This window comes from Chlorocebus sabaeus, chromosome 16 (genome assembly GCF_047675955.1).
Source record: "Chlorocebus sabaeus isolate Y175 chromosome 16, mChlSab1.0.hap1, whole genome shotgun sequence".
Lineage (NCBI taxonomy): Eukaryota > Metazoa > Chordata > Mammalia > Primates > Cercopithecidae > Chlorocebus > Chlorocebus sabaeus.
In genome coordinates this window covers 64,853,663-64,873,808 of record NC_132919.1, presented here as the reverse complement: position 1 = coordinate 64,873,808, position 20,146 = coordinate 64,853,663, and the positions used below count along the sequence as shown (strand labels likewise).

Sequence of the window (20,146 nt, the reverse complement as noted above, 5' to 3'; positions counted from 1 at the left end):
CTTTATGCCCTTTTCATACAGTCACATATCTATATCTAGTCCATGCATCAAATTAGGCCTCATAATTCAGTGAAGCCCCAAGTTCATACCCCAAAATGCCTATAACTGGGAGTTTCTCTGAGTCTACTGTGGCTCAGGAGGCTGCCTGATATAATAATGATAATGACAATGATAATAATAATAATAATAATAATAATAATAATGATAATAACAAAAGAGGGAGTCTCTCTGGTCCTACTTTGGATTGGAAGGCTGCCTAATTAAACAAAGAAAACTCCACAAAAATGGCTGTAACTATATATATGTCATAGTCCAGACAACTGATGAGATTAGAACTTGGGCTTCTTGAAGCAAGTAAAGGCTGATTTATGTGGCCTATCTGGTAGGTATATTGGTATTAAAATGGCTTTAAGAATAATGAATAAAGTCCTTCATATCTAAAGAAATACAATAAAGCAAGTACATAAAAACAAATACTGATTTGCAATTATAGTACTTCAAAGAGTAGTTAAAAGCTGAAAAAGGTTTATTAGATTTAAAATAAGCTTAAAAAAAAATTTTTTTTTTTTTTTTTTGAGACAGAGTCTCCCTCTATTGCCCAAGCTAGAATGCAGAGGTGTGATCTGGGCTCACAGCAACCTCCGCCTCATGGGTTCAAGCGATTCTCATGCCTCAGCCACTCGAGTAGCTGGGATTACAGGCATGCACCACCAGGCATGGCTAATTTTTGGATTTTTAGTAGAGATAGGGTTTCACCATGTTGGCCAGGCTGGTCTTGAACTCCTGGCCTCAAGTGATTGGCTGCCTTGGCCTCCCAAAGTGCTGGGATTACAAGCATGAGCCATGGCACCTGGCCCTAAAGAAGCTTTTTCAAGACTTGATTTCGACAAAAAAATTAGCTGGGCATGGTGGCTTATGCCTGTAGTCCTGGGTACTTGGGATTCAGCCTAGGAATTTGAGGCTTCAGTGAGCTATGACTGCACCACTGCACTCTAGCTTGGGGAACAGAGCAAGAAAAACAAAAACTAAAGAAAGAGAAGCTTTTTAAAGGGACAAAACCAGTAAAAATAGAAATCCATGTCTTCATAAAGAAGACAGAATAAAACTAAAGGAATTACTGGATAAATTATATATTTAATCCCTTTGTATATCTTTATTAGTCTATTTTTAATTTTTTTTTGGAGATGGAGTTTCACTCTTGTTGCCCAGGCTCGAGTGCAGTGGTTTGATCTCGACTCACTGCAACCTCTGCCTTCCGGTGTCAAGCGATTTTCCTGCCTCAGCCTCCCAGGTAGCTGGGATTACAGGTGCCCGCCACCATGTCTCGCTAATTTTTGTATTTTTAGTAGAGACAGGGTTTCACCATGCTGGCCAGGTTGGCCTCGAACTCCTGACTTCATGATCTGCCTGCCTCGGCCTCCCAAAGTGCTGGGATTACAGTCGTGAGCCACTGTGCCTAGCCCTATTTTTTTTGTTTTTTTTTAAGACAGGGTCTAGCTCTCTGGCTCAGGCTGAAGCGCAGTGGTGCGATCACAGCTCACTGCAACCTCCGCCTTCTGAGCTCAAGCCATTCTCCCATTTCAGCTTCCTGAGTAGCTGAGAGCACAGGCACACGTCACCACATCTGGCTAATTTTTGTATTTTCTTTTTGGTAGAGATGGGGTTTTGACATGTTGCCCAGGCTGGTCTCAAGTTCCGTGGGCTCATGTGATCTGCCCGCCTCTTCCTCCAAAGTGCTGGGATTATAGGGATTTTTATTAGTCTTAAAATAAGTTATCACTGGTTTGGTATATTTCTTTCTTTTTTCTTTTTTTGAGACAGAGTGTTGCTCTGTTGCCCAGGCTGGAGTGCAGTGGCATAATCTTGACTCACTGCAATCTCTGCATCCTGGGTTCAAGTGTTTCCTGTGCCTCAGCTTCCTGAGTAGCTGGGACTACAGGTGTGCACCATCATGCCTGGCTAATTTTTGTGTATTTGGTAGAGACGGGGTTTCATCATGTTGGCCAGGCTGGTCTCGAACTTCTGACCTCAAGTGATTTGCCCACCTTGGCTTCCCGAAGAGCTGGGATTACAGGTGTGAGCCACTGTGCCCAGCCCCAAATTTATTTTAAAAGATTTTGCTTCATGGTTTCTGACTGAATAAATGATGACAAAAATCTCATGTCTTTTTGCCTCTTTTCTCTTTCTCAGTTTCCTTATCTTCTTTTTTCAATACTTGTTTCAGGCTAAGCATACATTATTTGAAAAAGTGAGAAGTAAAGAGAAAGACACATCAGACTAGAATTAGTCTCCGTGTTATAAGCTCTCATAACTTACTACACTTTCCCTTTATGTATTCAACATTTATTATATTTTGTGATTATTTGGTTAATGTCTGTTTTCTTAGAGAAGTACTAGATAGTAGGCCCCTCAAAAGCAGGAAAGATGATTGCTTTACTTGCCACTATATTTCTGGTGCCTGACACATAATGGGTAATCAATAAATGCTGAATAATGCACACACATTCATTTTCTTCTTTTTTTTAATTTTTTTTTTTTTTGAGATGAAGTCTCACTCTGTCACCCAGGCTGGAGTGCAGTGGTGTGATCTTGGCTCACTGCAACTTCTGCCTCCTGGGTTCAAGCGATTCTCCTGCCTCAGCCTCCCAAGTAGCTGGGATTTACAGGCACCTGCTACCATGCCGAATTAATTTTTTTGTATTTTTAGTAGACATGGGGTTTTACCATGTGGCCTGGCTGGTCTTGAACTCCTGACCTCAGGTGATCCGCCCGCCTTGGTCTCCCAAAGTGCTGGGATTACAGGTGTAAGCCACTGCGCCTGGCCCATACATTCATTTTCATCTGTTCCCTTACTTTGGTCCTAAGAGGATGATTCAGGTCTTACCTTTAAGATTAAAAACCTGATGAAAAAAACTGCCTTTCTATATAAGGCATCTTTACAAGGGATAACCACATATTCCTAAATTTCCACACACCTATCCTTCCTATGAGTATTTCATGAAGAAATAAAAATCACAAAAAATGAAATTAACAGCTCTGAAAAAATGTCTCAGATCAAAACTAAACAAATAACTTTCAGTTTATTGAAAACAACGGATAACGTTGTTTTTAAGCAACACAACCCTGAAGACCCTTAAGATATTTATCTTACCTTATATTTTTCATTTGCAAATAAAACTGAGGCTCTGTGAAATTTGCATAGAGGGTTCTTGGGATCAATGACAATGGCTTTGTTTAGGGTATCCAAAGCCTTCTCTGATTTTTTCAGTGCATGTTGAACCTGTAAGAAATAAAGATCATGTTAATATTCCCTCTTGACATTTATGAAGAAAGGTGAGACTCAACGTGACTCAAAACCAACATAATCAAATTATTAGAGATAAGGCTGTAGGGTCTAACTGGATTATCCACTGCATTAAGTGGATTTAGTAATTGATTACCAAATGATTAATATATTATCTCTAAAATCACTTCTAATTCTAGTTCAACTGCTTCACTAAAGATGAGAATACTGAAGTCTAGATATCTTAAATAACTTGCTCTGAGATAAAAATCTAGGTCCTCTGGTACATATTTATGATGATAACCAATAGTCTATCTTTAGAGCAGATATTTGGTTACCTTTAAGTCTAAAAGGCAAGCAAAACTTTGGTGTTCTATTAAAAAAAAAGATCTGTACTATTTAGCCAGATAATATTCACATTTCATCAGGTTTATGCAGTCTTTCAAATATTAGACTTCTCAAAACTGTGTTAAAAAAACTCCTGTTTACAAACCTTGTTTCACTCAGAACAATGATATTTTCATATTTTAGGTATTTATTTGAAAAATGATTTTACTGCTTTACATAATTGAAAATCACTGATCTCTACTACTGGGAAGCAAATAATTTATTTTAAATAACTTAAAATTTAAAAGATTTTAAAAAGTACCAAACCTCACTATTCATTCATATGTATATACTAATATTCTGCTATGTTCCTCCTTGGACAAATTATATGTTACAAATAAAGTGAGGTGGGCTGGGCCCGATGGCTCACGCCTGTAATCCCAGCACTTTGGTGGATCGCCTGAGGTCAGGAGTTCGAGATCAGCCTGGACAACATGATGAAACCCCATCTCTACTGAAAATACAAAAAATTAGCTGGGCGTGGTGTCAGGCGCCTGTAATCCCAGCTACTCGGGAGGCTGAGGCAGGAGAATCACTTGAACCTGGGAGGTGCAGGTTGCAGTAAGCTGAGATTGCGCCACTATACTCTAGCCTGTGCAACAAGAGCGAAACTCCGTCTCAAAAAAAAAAAACAAAAAAACAAAAACAACTGGAGTGAATGAATGTATGAGTGTGGCTGCAGAACTTTAACAAATATCATGGTCATAAGAATGTGAGAGTAGGTAGTGCCAACTTCTGCTTGCTGAACTCATCTATGCAATGATCTAATGGTGGCCAAATATTCTGCCCACAGGATTGAGACCCTAAATACTAGTTCCCTAAAGAGAAAAGCTTACTCTCTTACCTGACAATTTCTTCAAATAAACCACTCAAAAACTTAAAACTTGTTCTACAATAAGTTTCAAAGAATTCCTATTTTTTTTTTTTTAAAAAATTCCTATTAAAAAAAAAAATTCCTATTAAAAAAAAAAAAGTGTTCAACTTCACCAAAAGGTGTCAAGAGATATTTAATTTTGAACTGAATAAATAAGGTGATGACAACACAAGATAATTTTAAGTAGACACATTACCTCTACATTTTTTGCATAGTAGCTAACTATAAAAGAAGTTATTGTCAACTTTTTTTTCTTGCCCTGTCTTATGGTGCTGAAGTATGACCATTTTTAAGAAAATTATCATCATGGTCAATTTCATTATAGTCAAAAGAGAATTAGAATTCCACTCTCCACAAGATAGTGACATTTCAAATTAACATAATTTCCTGACATTGTATGACCATTCCCACAAAAGCTAAACTTACTAGGGGGAAAAAAAGAGAGAAGCTGAGGGGAGGGAGAGGCGGAAAGGGATGAGAAGATGAGAACAAGAACTTAAGGTACCATACTTATGCAGAAGCTAATAAATGAGATTTTAAAAAGCAAACAAACATAATGTACATATCTTTTCTCCTATTAAAGTACAATTTACTTATTTTCTTTTCTTTTAAGAGATGGAGTCTCATTCTGTTGCCCAGGCTGGAGTGCAATGTCACCTTCTTAGCTCATAGCAGCCTTGAACTCCTAGGCTCAAGTGATCCTTGTGCTTCAGCCTCCCAAGTAGCCAGGACCACAGGTGTGCGCCACCATGCCAGGCTCATTGTAAAATTTTTTTGTAGAGATTGGGTCTCGCTATGTTGTCCAGGCTGGTCTTGAACTCCTGGTCACAAGCAGTCCTCCTGCCTTGGCATCTCAAAGTGTTGGGATTACAAGTATGAGCCACTGTACCCAGCCAAAGTACAATTTGTGACCAGATATATTTAAAATATATGAATATAAAAATGATTGTGCATATTGCCTTAAAAGAATTTTAATTAGTAACAACATGCCTATGTTACTCAGAGGCTTAAAAAACACAGGGAACCATTTGCCTTAAAATATTACCTGCTTAAGGCCAGGCGTGGTGGCTCACGCCTGTAATCCCAGCACGCTGGGAGGCCGAGGCAGGTGGATCATGAGGTCAGGAGATCCAGATCATCCTGGCTAACATGGTGAAACCCCGTCTCTACTAAAAATACAAAAAATTAGCCAAGTGTGGTGGTGGGCGCCTGTAGTCCCAGCTACTTGGGACGCTGAGGCAGGAGAATGGCGTGAACCCGGGAGGCAGAGCTTGCAGTGAGCCAAGATTGGGCCACTGCACTCCAGCCTGGGTGACAGATCTCAAAAAACAAAAAACAAAAAACAAAAAACAAACTACAACAACAACAAAAAACAACAAAAAAACTACTTAGGAGCTAAATATTAGCCCATGCTTTCAAAAATAGGAAGTATCTCTCTTTTTTTTGGGACAGATTCTCGCTTTGTTTCCAGGTTGTAGTGCAGTGGCACGATCTCAGCTCATGGCAACCTCCTCTTTCTGGGTTCAAGCAATTCTCCTGCCTCAGCTTCCCGAGTAGCTGGGACTACAGGCATGTGCCACCACGTCTAGCTAATTTTCGTATTTTTAGTAAAGATGGGGTTTCACCATGTTTGCCAGGCTGGTCCCCAACTCCTGACCTCAGGTGATCCACCTGCCTCGGCCTCCTAAAGTGCTGGGATTACAAGCATGAGCCACTGCATTCGGCCAGGAGACATCTTACTTGAGTCACAGAACAACCCTATAAGGTAAGCAAGTAGTACATGACATTCATATAATAGAAGCTCAGAGCAATGAAGTGACTTGTGCAAGGTATAAGGGCAATTCTATGATTTTTCTTTTATGCTAAGCCAAATGGGTAGTATTTTTGGTTGTAATAGACTCCAGAATACTGTTTCAACACAAAAAAGGACCAATTTTTATCATAGCAATTAAATCAATAACAAACATATTTCAAAAGGGAGATTAATAAGAGTATTAATGTTTAGAAAGCTACTTACTACTCCAATGTGGCAAAGTAAAACTGAACTTTGAGGGTTGATATCAAGTGCTTTTTGGAAATGCATTTCTGCAAGGCTGAATTTTTCTTGCTTGTAATAAATCATTCCTAAACCATACCTGAAAGTATAAAACAAAGTATAATTTTTAAAAATATAAAGTTTAGGTTGCTAATTTAGTTCAACTAGTAAAAGAACAAGTATAGAATCTGGCATTTTAATAAACCAGTGGAACAATACTGGTGGTCTTAGAGGGGAGGCAAAAAATATCAGTTATGATAAAAATCATTAAAGCATTTTATTTACTTATTTTTAATTAAAAAAATGGTTTTTTGAATTGGGGTCTCACTCTGTCACCCAGGCTGGAGTGAAGTGGGCCAATCATAGCTCACTGCATCCTTGAACTTCGGGGTTCAAGGAATCCTCCAGCCTCAGCCTCCAGAGTAGCTGAGACTACAGGCATGAACCACAATGCCTAGCCATTAAAGCAGTTTATTATTATTATATTTTAAAGACAGCATCTCACTCTGTTGCCCAGGCTGGAGTGCAGTGGCTCAATAACAGCTCACTGCAGCCTCGACCTCCCAGGCTTAAGTGATCAATCCTCCCACCTCAGCATCCTGAGTAGCTGGAACTACAGGTGCACGCCATCAGGCACGGCTAATTTTTTAATTTTTTGTAGAGATGGGGTTTTGCCATGTTGCCCAGGCACGCATATATATATACACACACACACACATATATATATATTGTTATGTATATATATTTTGAGACAGAGTTTCGCTTTTGTTGCCCAGGCTGGAGCATAATGGCGCAATCTCGGCTCACCACAACCTCCACTCACAGGTTCAAGCGATTCTCCTGCCTCAGCCTCCCGAGTGGCTGGGATTACAGGCATGCACCACCATGCCCGGCTAATTTTGTATTTTTAGCAGAGACGGGGTTTCTCCATGTTGGTCAGGCTGGTCTTGAACTCCTGACCTTAGGTGATGCGCCGGCCTTGGCCTCCCAAATTTCTGGGATTACAGGCGTGAGCCACGGCGACAAGCTGTTTTTTTTTTAAATTTTTATTTTTTTCAGATGGAGTTTCGCTCTTGTTGCCCAGGCTGGAGTGCAATGACGCGATCTCGGTTCAATACAACCTCCGCCTCCCAGGTTCAAGCATTTCTCCTGCCTCAGCTTTCCGAGTAACTGGGATTACAGGCATGCGCCACCACACCCAGCTAATTTTGTATTTTTAGTAAAGACAGGGTTTCTCCATGTTCGTCAGGCTGGTCTCGAACTCCTGACCTCAGGTGATCCGCCCACCTCGGCCTTGGCCTCCCAAAGTGTTGGGATTACAGGTGTGAGCCACCATGCCTGGCCTATATTTTTTTCTTTTTTGAGACAGTCTTGCTTTGTCAACCAGGTTGGAGTGCAGTGGTGCAATCTCAGTTCACTGCAACCTCTGCCTCCTGGGTTCAAGTGATTTTCGTGCCTCAGTCTCCCAAGTAGCTGGGATTACAGGCATGTGTCACCATGCCCAGCTAATTTTCTTGTATTTTTAGTAGACACCAGGTTTCACCATGTTGGCCAGACTGGTCTTAAACTCCTGGCCTTAAGTGATCTACTTGTCCCAGACTACCAAAGTGCTGAGATTACAGGTGTGAGTTACCGCCCCCAGCCTTCTTATATTAATATATTTTTAATTTTTTGTGGAGACAAGGTCTCACTATGTTGACCAGGCTGGTTTCAAAGTCAGCCTCAAACAGCCCTCTTACCTTGGCCTCCCAAACGCTAGGATTACAGGCGTGAACCACCATGCCCAGACCATTAAAACAGTTTAAAGAGTCACTTTTACAAGCAAAAACAATCAAATCAAATCAAATCAAACTATGATAATAAGGAAAAAAGAAACCACACCCCTAAACCCATACAGTTTTTTTTTTTTGTTTTTAATTCAGCATCTTGCTCTGTCGCCCAGGCTAGAGTGCAATGGCATGATCATAGCTCACTGTAGGTAACCTTGAAACTCTTAGGCTCATACAATCCTCCCATCTCAGCCTCCTGAGTAGTTAGGACTACAGGCATACACCACCATGTCTGACTGTTTTTTTTTTTTTTTTTTTTTGAGATGGAGTCTTACTCTATCACCATACTGGAGTGCAGTGGCACAATCTCGGCTCACTGCAACCTCTACCTCCCAGGTTCAAGCAGTTCTCTTGCTTCAGCCTCCTGAGCAGCTGGGACTACAGGCACGCACCATCACACCTAGCTAATTTTTGTATTTTTAGTAGAGGCGGGGTTTCACCATGTTGGCCAGGATGGTCTTGATCTCTTGAACTCATGATTCACCCGACTCGGCCTCCCAAAGTGCTGGGATTAAGAGCATGAGCCACCACGCCCGGCCTTAATTTTGTTGTTGTTGTTGTTGTTATTAGGGAAGGGGTCTTGCTATGTTGACCAGGCTGGTCTCGAACTCCTGGTCTCAAGTAATCTTCCTGCTTCAGCTTCCCAAAGTGCTGGGCTTACAGGTATGAGCCACCATACCTGCCATATTCTAGATTTAACAGCTAATTTTTACTGAGTAGTTACTACATGTGTGACAAGACCATTACTAAATTATCTCATTTAATCCCTGGAGGAATCATAGGTACCATTATCATCCTTATTTCGACTAAGGAAACTGAAACTTAGAGAAGTTAAATAACTTCCTTAAAGTTATACAGCTAATAAAGATTTTAACCAGGTTCTTCCTTAGTGATTCTAAAGGCTGAACTCCTAATAATGCTATTTCCACATTCTGTTTTATATTATTATAATTACAGCATACACAGTGTCATGTTTGGCTTCCTTCTCCCCCACTTACTGTTATCAAAAGCATGCTCCTATACTTATAGACCTCGAAATTACAATTTTTAAAGGCTATGTAATAGTGTATTAGGTTAATACGCAGGTATTTCTCCTGAATTTTCAAAATGTCAAATGAACATAGTGTGGATGGTTTATGTTACAGAGACTTCTCACAGCCATAACTAGATGATGATGATGATGATGATGATGATGAAGGGGAATAAGCACCAAATGAATATGAAAAAAGCACAACATATCTGCTTTATTTGAGTGGCTTTATATATCATTATAATTGTGTTATAGATGAAGAAAAGGTATTAAACACTATGCTAATGATAGTGAAAGTGAAAACAAAAGAAAGGCTATTTTGTAGTTAGAATAAAGTTGCTCAGTATTTAGAGTTACCTAAATACGTCAGCATTTAAACTCCTCCCAGTAAAAGCTTGCAAATCTGAATAATCCTCCTTTAAACACAATTTTTGATATGATTAAGTTTTTTAAGAATGTGACTACTGCAAAACAGCTGAACAGACCACACACATTTAAAAAAACAACACAAGAATCAACCAGACATGGGAAAAAATAAAAAACAACACGAGTCTTACTAAGAACTGAGTTCTTAAAATATTACAGAGAACGTATCTATTGGAAGAGAAGGCAGTATTGGCAAGTTGATTGTTACATTGGTCAGCAAAAGCTAGCACTATTTTTTTGGTCATCTTTCAGGCAATGTAACTACTACTGTAAAATGAGATATAACCCATTAAACAACATATTCACAAATCAAAAAATGTTTTAGCAATATAATGCTTTAGATTTAGAAGCAAATCGAATAATAAAACTCAACTGCTATAATTAACTCCAAAGATAACCATATATGACAAAAAAAGACCAAAAATTATGACTTCAGAATTATACTTTCTCTTGATATTTAAACTATTCAGTCAGTCCAGAAAAATACAATAAATGCCAACAGTTAAGTATGGTGTTGAGGCAGAAATAGGACCAAACTTTTTCATATCTTATTCAGCTGATAATAATATGACCTAGGTAGTAATTTTCTATGTGTCTACTTATACACAAGCACAAAAAAGTAAAATACAGACACTGCTAAATAAAAGGGTACACTAAGTTCTTAATAGTAACTCAATAAACTGGAACACTGTCAGAAAGCAGCAACTAGTGAATGTTTTCAATGTTTTTTTCTATTATTCAATAAGTGAATTATGCTATTCCTTTCCAATTTCCCAAGCACTTTTTGTCTCAATCACCATTTTGGTGTTATAAGAGTAACAAATCAAGTAACAAAATTAAACAAACAAACAAACAAAAAACAACTACAGTATCTGCAAAAGTTTGGTAGAAGGCTGAAACTGTTGAGTATAAGGATCTGGTATTCTATTATCATTAGTTAATTTAAGAGTTTGATAAAGACATGTATTTCACAAGAAAACATTTTAGTGAGAAGTTATTGACCAGTATGCACCATCCCTAAGTATTAGTAACCAAATTCACGACAATAAAGCGCTATCTAACAAGAAAAATTAGTGAGTGCCACCACCATCAGTAAGACTTTGTCTTTGCACTTCATTAGCACTTACCATGCATTATAATGTCTAGGATTGACTCTGATAGCATTTCGAAAACAAGCTAATGCTTTGTCCAATTCTTCAGTTAAGACAAACTCATGCCCTAACAGAGTATAGGCATAAGCATAATTTGGATCAACTTGGATAGCTCTCTGGAAGAATTTAATTGCAATATCATGTTCCCGTTGCAGACTGAAACAGTTCCCTGCAGCACACCAGGCCTTAAAAAAATGGGAACAAAAACCAAACAAAATTAAAATTTTATTTTTTTCTAAAACCAAATCTATGACTAAAATCATGCCTCAACTCAGAACAGAAAGACAAAAATAGAGCTTCAGTAGATAGTCAATTCTAATTATTCACAGATTCCATATTTGTGAATTTGTCTGATTGTTAAAATTTATTTATAAAACCAAAATCAATACTCGTAGTGCTTTCATGGTCATCAAAAGGTATGTTCTCATTTGAGGTTGAATAATGTGACTCTACCTTCTTGTTTTAGCTCTCATGCAGAGATGACCAGGGGACAGAAACTCTGTGGGGTAGTTTAGTGTAGTGCAAGAAGCTTTGGCTCTGGGGACAGCTGGACAGAATTTGAATCCCAATGCTGGCACTTTAAAGTAGGGTGGCTTCAGGCAAGTCACCTCTGAACCTCATTCTCTCTCTCTCTCTCTTTTTTTTTTTTTCTTTTTTGAGATCTGGTCTTGTTCTGTTGCCCAGGCTGAAGGGCAGTGGTGTGATCGTGGCTCAATGCAAACTCCGCCACCTAGGCTCAACTGATCCTCCTGTCTCAGCCTCTCGAGCAGCTGGGACCACAGGCGCCAGCCACCACACCTGGCTAATTTTTGTATTTTTTGTGGAGAAGGGTTTTGCCATGTTGCCCAGGCTGGTCTTGGAACTCCTGAGCTCAAAGAGTCCGCCTGCCTCAGCCTCCCGAAGTGCTGGGATTATAGGTGTCAGCCACCACGCCCAGCAGCATTCTCTCTTTTGTAAAGAAAATAGGATCTACCAGGATGAGTTGTTTTTAGGGTTCAAGATTATAATCCACAATCTATCTCTGTTTCAAACCCTCCATCACTCCTAGGAACATTGGTTCAGTAGCATTAATTCGGTGTTCATGTTGACTACAGAATTACCGCAAATAATGAGAATTGGCTGTATTTAATTCTAAGCTTAGATATGTTACAAAAGTATCATTAAATATTTTTGAAATGCAATGAAATACAATCTTACAAGATTAGAGCATGTAAATTAATTGCACCTATGTCTTACAATGACAATACTAATTTATTTTAATTTAAAATTATTAAGTTTTTCAATCTATATAACTTCTGCTCGATGAACTCTCATCTTGGTGACAACAGCTAACTTAACGCAGTCAAATCTTGATAAATCCTGAATGAAACATCTGCTTTGTGATTTTTCTATTTGTGAATCTGCACGGCACATTCTAGGACTGTCTCTTCCTCTCTGAGTCCCTGACTAGATAGAGAGAGAAAAAAAAGAAATACTTGTGGGTGACACTAAATAGTGTTTGAATTGTTTGGTTCATCTCTATCTGTTGAGGGTGATCAAAAAGGTAACTATATAAGCAAAGTATTTTGGTTAACATACCTCTGGCGAATTTTTATCCATGTCTGTTAAGTCTTTTGAAAGAACTGAAAGAGCAACATCTTTTTGAAGATGCCAAAGTGTTGTAGAGTAGATTTCCATGCCTTCAACTCTGTAATTCTCAATCCTTCTAACCTCTGAGAATATTCTTTCAGCCTGAAATTAAAAAAAACTAGTAAGACAAAATAAGTTGATACAATTTATATATATATACACAGGGAAAGCCCCTGTCATTATCTTCACAGGATCTAAATGCTGCCTTGTATTGTGGTTTTTATGTGAATGAGTATTAACACAAGGACAAATTGAGCAATCTATATGGCAGGTCAAATACTGATGTAACCATATTGACAGTCAACCTAGTATTTATACACAAGTCATGGTAAGAACATGAACTTTGAAAGGGAAATTTGAGTTTCTACCAAAAAGACAGAAGAGAAATCTATACAAAACTACAATTCAAAAGAAAAGTCAACATTTCTTTCTCAAAAACCACATTTCCAAGTGATTTTTTTGAACTATTTGTTATTTATTGAGAGGTTGTGCTAGAAAATTTAGAGGGAAAAAACAGGTTAAGCTGGCTATCAATCCTATGGTTATCAATCCTATTGAGCCCTGAATACACACACCAATATTGTGTCTGCTAGGAATTATAGGCCCTACCTATTAATTACCCTTTCCTTTGCAGCACTCTCTTGACTTCAGGGTCTCTCCTCAGCTGCCTGATCAATTTTTTTCCTCATCACATTCACAGCTCCCAGAACTGTGTTTCTCTCCCTCTAAAGTTTGAGGATTTAGGTTATATAAAATCAGTTTCCTAGTTTATCAATTTACCAAGTTCAAAATTCTCAGCTGCCAGAAAAGGTCTAGGTACTAAAAAAAAAAAGAAAGGAAAATAAATTCTCATAGTTTAGTTTAGAATAAGGAATATCTGGACTGTTCTTAATGAAATGAACATGACAGAAAATAAGAGCATTTTAAAACTGAGTGCTTAATGCCAAGAAGTGGCCATATGATATCTGAGAATAGCTTAATGATTTGTAACTTCCTTGCAATCTCTTAAAAGTTGTAAAGGTAAGTGTGCAGCCTTGACCTGCAGGCTCAAGTGATCCTCCCACTTCAGCCTCCCAAGTAGCTGGGACCACAGGTGAGTGCTACCACACCCAGCTAATTTTTTCATTTTTTGTAGAGACAGGGTCTCACTATATTGGCCAGGCTGGTCTCCAATTCCTGAGCTCAAGTGATCCCCCTTCCTTGGCCACCCAAAGTGCTGGTATTATAGGCCTGAGCCATCACCTCTGGCCAAGATTTTCATGTAGGCATGGTAACAAGATAAAAGACCTATCAGCCAAATATATGGTTTCAAAGTTTTCAGAATCTGTTGCTTCCTTTGAAAAATGATTATGGCATTGACAAAAAGAAAAATGGGAAAAAACTCATGAAATTAAGTTGAAACACAGGCTTTCTTTAGTTAAATATTTAGGTCACCACTGTAACTAGGGGAAACAATAAAATTAATTTATGTTAAAGTAGCTGTGAAACAATAAATTAGAAATAATTTTTTAAAGGGCTTTTCCAAACACAGCTCTTGCCTGTCTGTGTATATGCTACATACCAATAAAGGACCATAATCGAAACATGGGTTTTCTAGTAATGAATAAGACTTTCTGTCTTCAACTCTCTTTTCTGTACTATTCAAAATTAAGTTGTATGAATAGGTATCCTCCGTATGTATTCTCTGTGGCAAAGAACACCTTTCCTCTAGATCTTTGCATGGATCATGAAAAGAAGAGTAACCTTCCCTCTGAGGGCATAAAAACAAAAACAAAGCAAAACAAAAACACCATATTTCATTGTCCCCCAGTTTCCTCACCATGCTTCATTTTTCTTCATGACTTATTGCTACCTGTTGTTATACATTTATTGGCTTACAATTTGTCTGTTGCTAGAATGTAAGCTCCACAGAGGCAAGGAATTGTCTGACTAGCTGTAATACAGAGTCTAGAAGAGAGTCCAGGATATCATATGCACAGAAATATATACTGAATAAATGAACTGAAAGCAAATTAAGCAAAAAACGAATCATATGAACTTTAATCCATATGAGAAACATTTTATTAATATACAGGTTTCTAACAGGTTTCTTTTTTTAAGTTGGGGGTGGAGAAAATGCTTTGGGAAGAACTGAGGGGTAATTTAAATTGGGAATTAGAACTTTCTTTGACTTTAGGTTAATCATTCTCTCCTTTTCTGGTATAGACAGATAACTTAAGCAACAAATTTAATTAAAATCCAAAGAGTAAAAAGCCTTGTAATAAGGACATTGTGTCCTCAAACACAATTTTCTTCATAGCATTCTTCAAGTTTATAAAACATATTTAATGTCAAAAATTCACCCCAGTAATTAACTCTGTATATTGTAGAAAAAAAATAAATCCTATTACATGGTAAATATGTATTTTCAGATACAACCGAATAGGATACAGTCTACGTAAGAATGTCTGGATGACAAACCTATTCCGAGAAGTTGCAAAGAATTTAAATTACTCCTTAACACAAGTAACACAAGAAAGAACTGTATCTATACATTATAAATACTGACAAAATAAATATATAGACATTATATAATAAATACTGATCTTTTAGATCTAGCCTTCTCAAGCATGGGAATTTATTTTAATGAAATTGAAATTATCCCTAGAAAGGCATATATAACCATTTTCTATACTTACTTGCATGTACTCTGAAAGTTCAAAATAGGCCCTTCCAATCTGGCACAGTACCCAACCAGTATTGTAGTGGTGAGAAGGTAGATGGCTCAAAATATTTATAGCTTCTTTGCAGTTGTATGAACACAAAGCTAAATAACCTTTCCCCATTTCACGAAGAAGGCTCATCAAACCTTCTAGGAGAAAATAATATAGTAAACAAAGGAAAAAATGCAATAAAACAGTTTGGTTCTCTAGAAAAGGTAATTACAAACTAATCTATTAAAAATTCTAACATCTATATAGAAAACAATGAAGGTACTGTAATGAACATAAAGAAATTTACTTAAAATAAGTACATAATAAAATATAAAGATAATATTAAGCATTTAAAACAGACCTGCTGCTGCTTTTTGTAGATTAAAAGCCTGAATCTGAGGTGTGATTGTGGATATTTTCCCTTCTGAAATGATGGAAGAGTCTAATTTTGTAATTTCCAGGCTATCATTTATGTTAGGTTGAGTTATTCCTCCTTTGTTAGTTTTACTTTTTGTTTTTCTGTTTGGGATTTTAGGTGGAAACTTCATTTTTAATTTTTTGCTATTCTCCTGTAAAAGGGGGGAAATTTCACACTTGTTATACTCATGTATCTTAGAATTCTCCTCAGCCCTTTCTCCAGTATTAGATATAAAATAAATGTACAATCTTCATTAATTCTATATTTTTTTCAGAAGAGAGTTTATAAAAACAAAGGTCTTCAAAGTCATTTAATTTTAAACACAGTAATTCTGAACATAAATTACATTAACTAATAGTGATTAAGGTGTGTCAGCATTAAGTGTAGCCCTCTTGTGAAAGTATATCAAACTCTCATTTATTATTTAAAAGTAAGAAAATAAGTAGATGTAATTCTTGGCTCACTGCAACCCAACCTCTGCCTCCCGGGTTCAAGCGATTTTACTGCTTCAGCCTCCCGAGTAACTGGGATTATAGGCATAAGCCACTGCACCTGGCCTTTGTTTTGTTTTTTTGAGACAGGGTCTTATTCTGTTGCCCAGGCTGGAGTGTAATGATGTAATCAGAGCTCACCACAGCCTTGACTTCCCCAGACTCAAGCGATCCTCCCACCACAGCCTCCCAAGCAGCTGGGATCAAAGAGTACCACCATCCCAGCTCATTATTTTTTTTAGAGATGGGGTCTTGCTATGTTGACCAGGCTGGTCTCGAAGTCCTAACCTCAATTGATTGGCCCACTTTGGTCTCCCACAGTGATAAGAATACAGGCGTGAGCCACTGCATCTGCCAGGTCTCCAGTTTTTTTTAACTTTTCAAATAATTTTAGACTCACTCTTCCGCAAATAATAACATCTGACATAACCATAGTATATCATCATATCCAGGAAACTGAAATTAGTACAATACTATCAACTAAAGACCTTATATGGATTTCATTAGTTTTTACATAAAACCGTGTGTTTGTGTGCATAGTTCTATAAACTTTTATCATGTGAATGGATCTGTGTAATCAACCACCACAATCAGGATACAGCACAGTTGTACCACCACAACAAAATTCTTTTGTGCCATGATTTAATAGTAACATCTTTCCTAGAGGCCTAACTCTTAATAACCACTGATCTGTTGTCCACTACTATAATTTTGCCATTTCAAGATTATTCCTGTCATTTTTAACTTGAGAAAAAAAATTTTTTAATTGAAAAAGAATATTATATAATATTTACCAAAGGACTAATTAACTTCACAAAAATTATAGATGTCCCTCTAACTTAAAACATTCTTAAACTTGAAATAGTCTCTTTATTAACTTTTTAGGAATGGAGTCATCAATGAACAGAAATTTCAGCAGGGGAAGCATTAAGTAAACGTGACATACAGAAATCTTTAAATTACCTTGGTTGTGGAGCTGTCACTAGTAAAGAGTCGTGAACTTCTTCGAGGCAGTGCGTTTGGGGGAGATGCAATTGTGGGGCTCAATACCTGAGGTGTTGTACTAAAAAAAAATTATAAAGGAAGACATTAATATTTTACTTGATTTATGACCATTAACCGTTGTTTCAATTCAGGTATATTTAAAAAATACACATTAATTATGTAAGTACTCTAAAGTTGATGAATTTGATCAGTTCTTTTCGTGGTTTCTCTATGAAAACACAGTATTTAAAAATGAGGAACTCAGACTGGCTTTCCTGCTTCTCAGCTTGCAGACGGCCTCTTGTGGGACTTCAGCTTATGATCATAAGTCAGTACTCCTTAATAAACTTTCCTTCATATAAAAATAAATAAAAATAAAATGACTCGTTACTACAAAATAGTAAAGATTACAGCACAGATCTTCACTCTCTCTGAGATTGTTAATTTGAACTAAAAATAATCCTCATAAAATTCTGGATCAATAAATGATAAGCACATCTATAACTCAATTATTTTTACCCTTCATTTGCAACTACAACAAATTAGAGAAAAAAGAAAAGACAATTGGGCAAACAGTCTAAATGTGGGGTATCTGTCGACAAATACCACTAGAACAAATGATATTTTAGAAGTCATCTCCCTGTAAATTCAAACAACTACATCAAAGGTTTATTCTGTCTAGAGCAAAAGGAGCCTCTGTACATTTTCACTTTAAAGGCAAACCCTGAGATATGAGAATTTCAATCCTAGGAGCAAGCAAACCTAAAATCTGAAACAATCGAGAATTGACTGTGGGTAAACTTATGGACTAAAGTATCTAAACTTTATAATTTATGGGAAATCCTACTAGCTACCTGAGTCTGGGTCAAAGAATTTCAGAAAATAAAGAGAGATATATATTTTCATCTTTTATGATATGTACATATGTAATATGTATACATACCTCTATATATGCATGTGTGTCTATGTCTCTCACACACACATGAATCCTTTTAATCTGCATCTGATAAGCTAGGAGTTTGATAATGAAAGGCTTCCAAAGTTCAAAATCAGACTTCACTTTATGTGGAGCAAATGACACACAACCTTTTTTGGATGATTTAGCTAAAAGTACTATGCCATTCTAACAATCTCTAAAAGAACTTTCTAAATAGAAAGAACAGACTTCTGCCAGTCATGACAGAGTAATATGGAATACATTTATTCTCCCATTTCAGATAACTACAAACTGAACCAAATATAAGGAACAATGGTTTTCAGACACTGGACAATAGGCAAAACATTTCTGAGGACAGCTCTAGGGCCACCGTGCAGGAAAAAAGAATGCAAATAGAGCTCAGTGGTCCCACTGTGTTGAAAAGAAAATGTTGAGGATTTGAGAAAAGTCAAAGCAGCCAGAATTTGAAGGCAGAGCACCAGAGAGAAGAACGAGCTACAAAGAGGGGACCTACAAAGATCTGCAGAGGGCTTCCCTGGACTCTTCAGTTGAAAACTGCTCAGTGTAGGTGTTTGAGTGTTATATAATAAAGAATCTGTCTGGTCCATGCCCCAGGCTCCTGAGATCTACTAAGTTCTTGGAATTCCTCAAGTGACAGGGAAGTCTTTGTTATTCATTGTGAGCTCCTGGGACCCGGCCTGAATTTATGCTAATGAAGTAACTCCTAGGTAGTTTCTGGACGGGGGCTGGCCATGCTGTAAAGGTCAGTCATGTGGCCGGGCACGGTGGCTCCCGCATGTAATCCCAGCATTTTGGCAGGCCGAGGCAGGCGGATCACGAGGTCAAGAGATTGAGATCATCCTGGCCAACATGGTGAAACCCTGTCTCTACCAAAAATACAAAAATTAGCTGGGCATGATGGTGGGGGCCTGTAATCCCAGTCACTCAGGAGGCTGAGGCAGGAGAATCACTTGAAACCGGGAGGTGGAGGTTGCAGTGAGCCAAGATCGTGCCTCTGCATTCCAGCCTGGGAGACAAGAGTGAAACTCTGTCTCAAAAAAGAAAAAATCAACCATGTGATTAGAGGGCTGGGGCTTTGAGCCAGCAACACCAGCCTGACCTCGTCTGGGAAGGAAATTGAGTTCAATCATGTGGCCAATGATTCCATCAATCATGCCTACATAATTTTAAAACCCTAATACAAATTTTGAACACCAAAACTTGGCTAAAATTCTTGGTTTGTAAACATACTGATGCACTGGGAGGGCAAGTCCACAAAGAAGACATGAAAGCTCTGTATCAAGACCCTCCCATATCTAATCCTATGGATCTCCTAATTGTGTCATCTATAATAAAACTGTAATCCTAAGTATAGCACTTTCCTGGACTCTGTGAGGTGCTCTAGCAAATTACTGAATGTAAGAGGGTAGTACGAATTCTTAAATTTGTAACCAGTTGGTCAGAAATATGGGCGGCCTGGGGAACCCAGAACCTGCAACTGGGCAGTTCAGACAGTTCTTGTTGGGGTCAGTGATCTTAACCTGTGGTGTTTGTGCTAAGTCTGGGTAGTTAGCATCAGAATTATATTATAGTACTACAGTGAAGAAACTACCCAAAGCTGGGGGAAGTATTACTGAAAAGAAGTAGACAGAATAATTACTGGATCTCACTCCAAGCTGAGAATAGCTCATACTTTCAATAGGCAGAGTGAAGAAACTCATACTAAACAGGTTTTTGAGGAGAGTACTCAAAGGGCACTTCCTCAATGGTTGGACAAGGTTAGTCCAGACTAAGGCTACTTTTGTCTGGACAAAGTTTAAAAGGTAAGACCTGAAGGGATCAAGCTGTTTCCAAGCAACTTCACTGCATCTCAGAGTAAAACTTTAAAATACCTAAAGGCAGGCAAGAATATCCAGTAATCAACAATGTAAAATTTATAGCCAGGCACGGTGGTTCACATCTGTAATCCCAACAACTCG

General features: G+C 37.9%; 1 protein-coding gene across 4 annotated transcripts in view; it reads right to left on the bottom strand.

The window, feature by feature from the left end:
* CDC27 (cell division cycle 27) overlaps nucleotides 1-20,146 on the bottom strand; it is a 66,708-nt gene that overhangs the window by 8,264 nt on the left and 38,298 nt on the right. For 2 of the 4 annotated variants that reach the window (XM_008012275.3, XM_008012277.3), the window contains exons 10-16: nucleotides 17,210-17,309; nucleotides 15,699-15,906; nucleotides 15,323-15,495; nucleotides 12,594-12,746; nucleotides 10,992-11,200; nucleotides 6,562-6,679; nucleotides 3,152-3,280 (exon numbers count right to left, since the gene is read on the bottom strand). In XM_008012275.3, coding sequence (XP_008010466.3) covers nucleotides 3,152-3,280; nucleotides 6,562-6,679; nucleotides 10,992-11,200; nucleotides 12,594-12,746; nucleotides 15,323-15,495; nucleotides 15,699-15,906; nucleotides 17,210-17,309 — 1,090 coding nt within the window. The remainder of the gene's footprint in view (nucleotides 1-3,151; nucleotides 3,281-6,561; nucleotides 6,680-10,991; nucleotides 11,201-12,593; nucleotides 12,747-15,322; nucleotides 15,496-15,698; nucleotides 15,907-17,209; nucleotides 17,310-20,146) is intronic. The other 2 variants (XM_008012278.3, XM_008012276.3) reach the window with 1 other exon arrangement.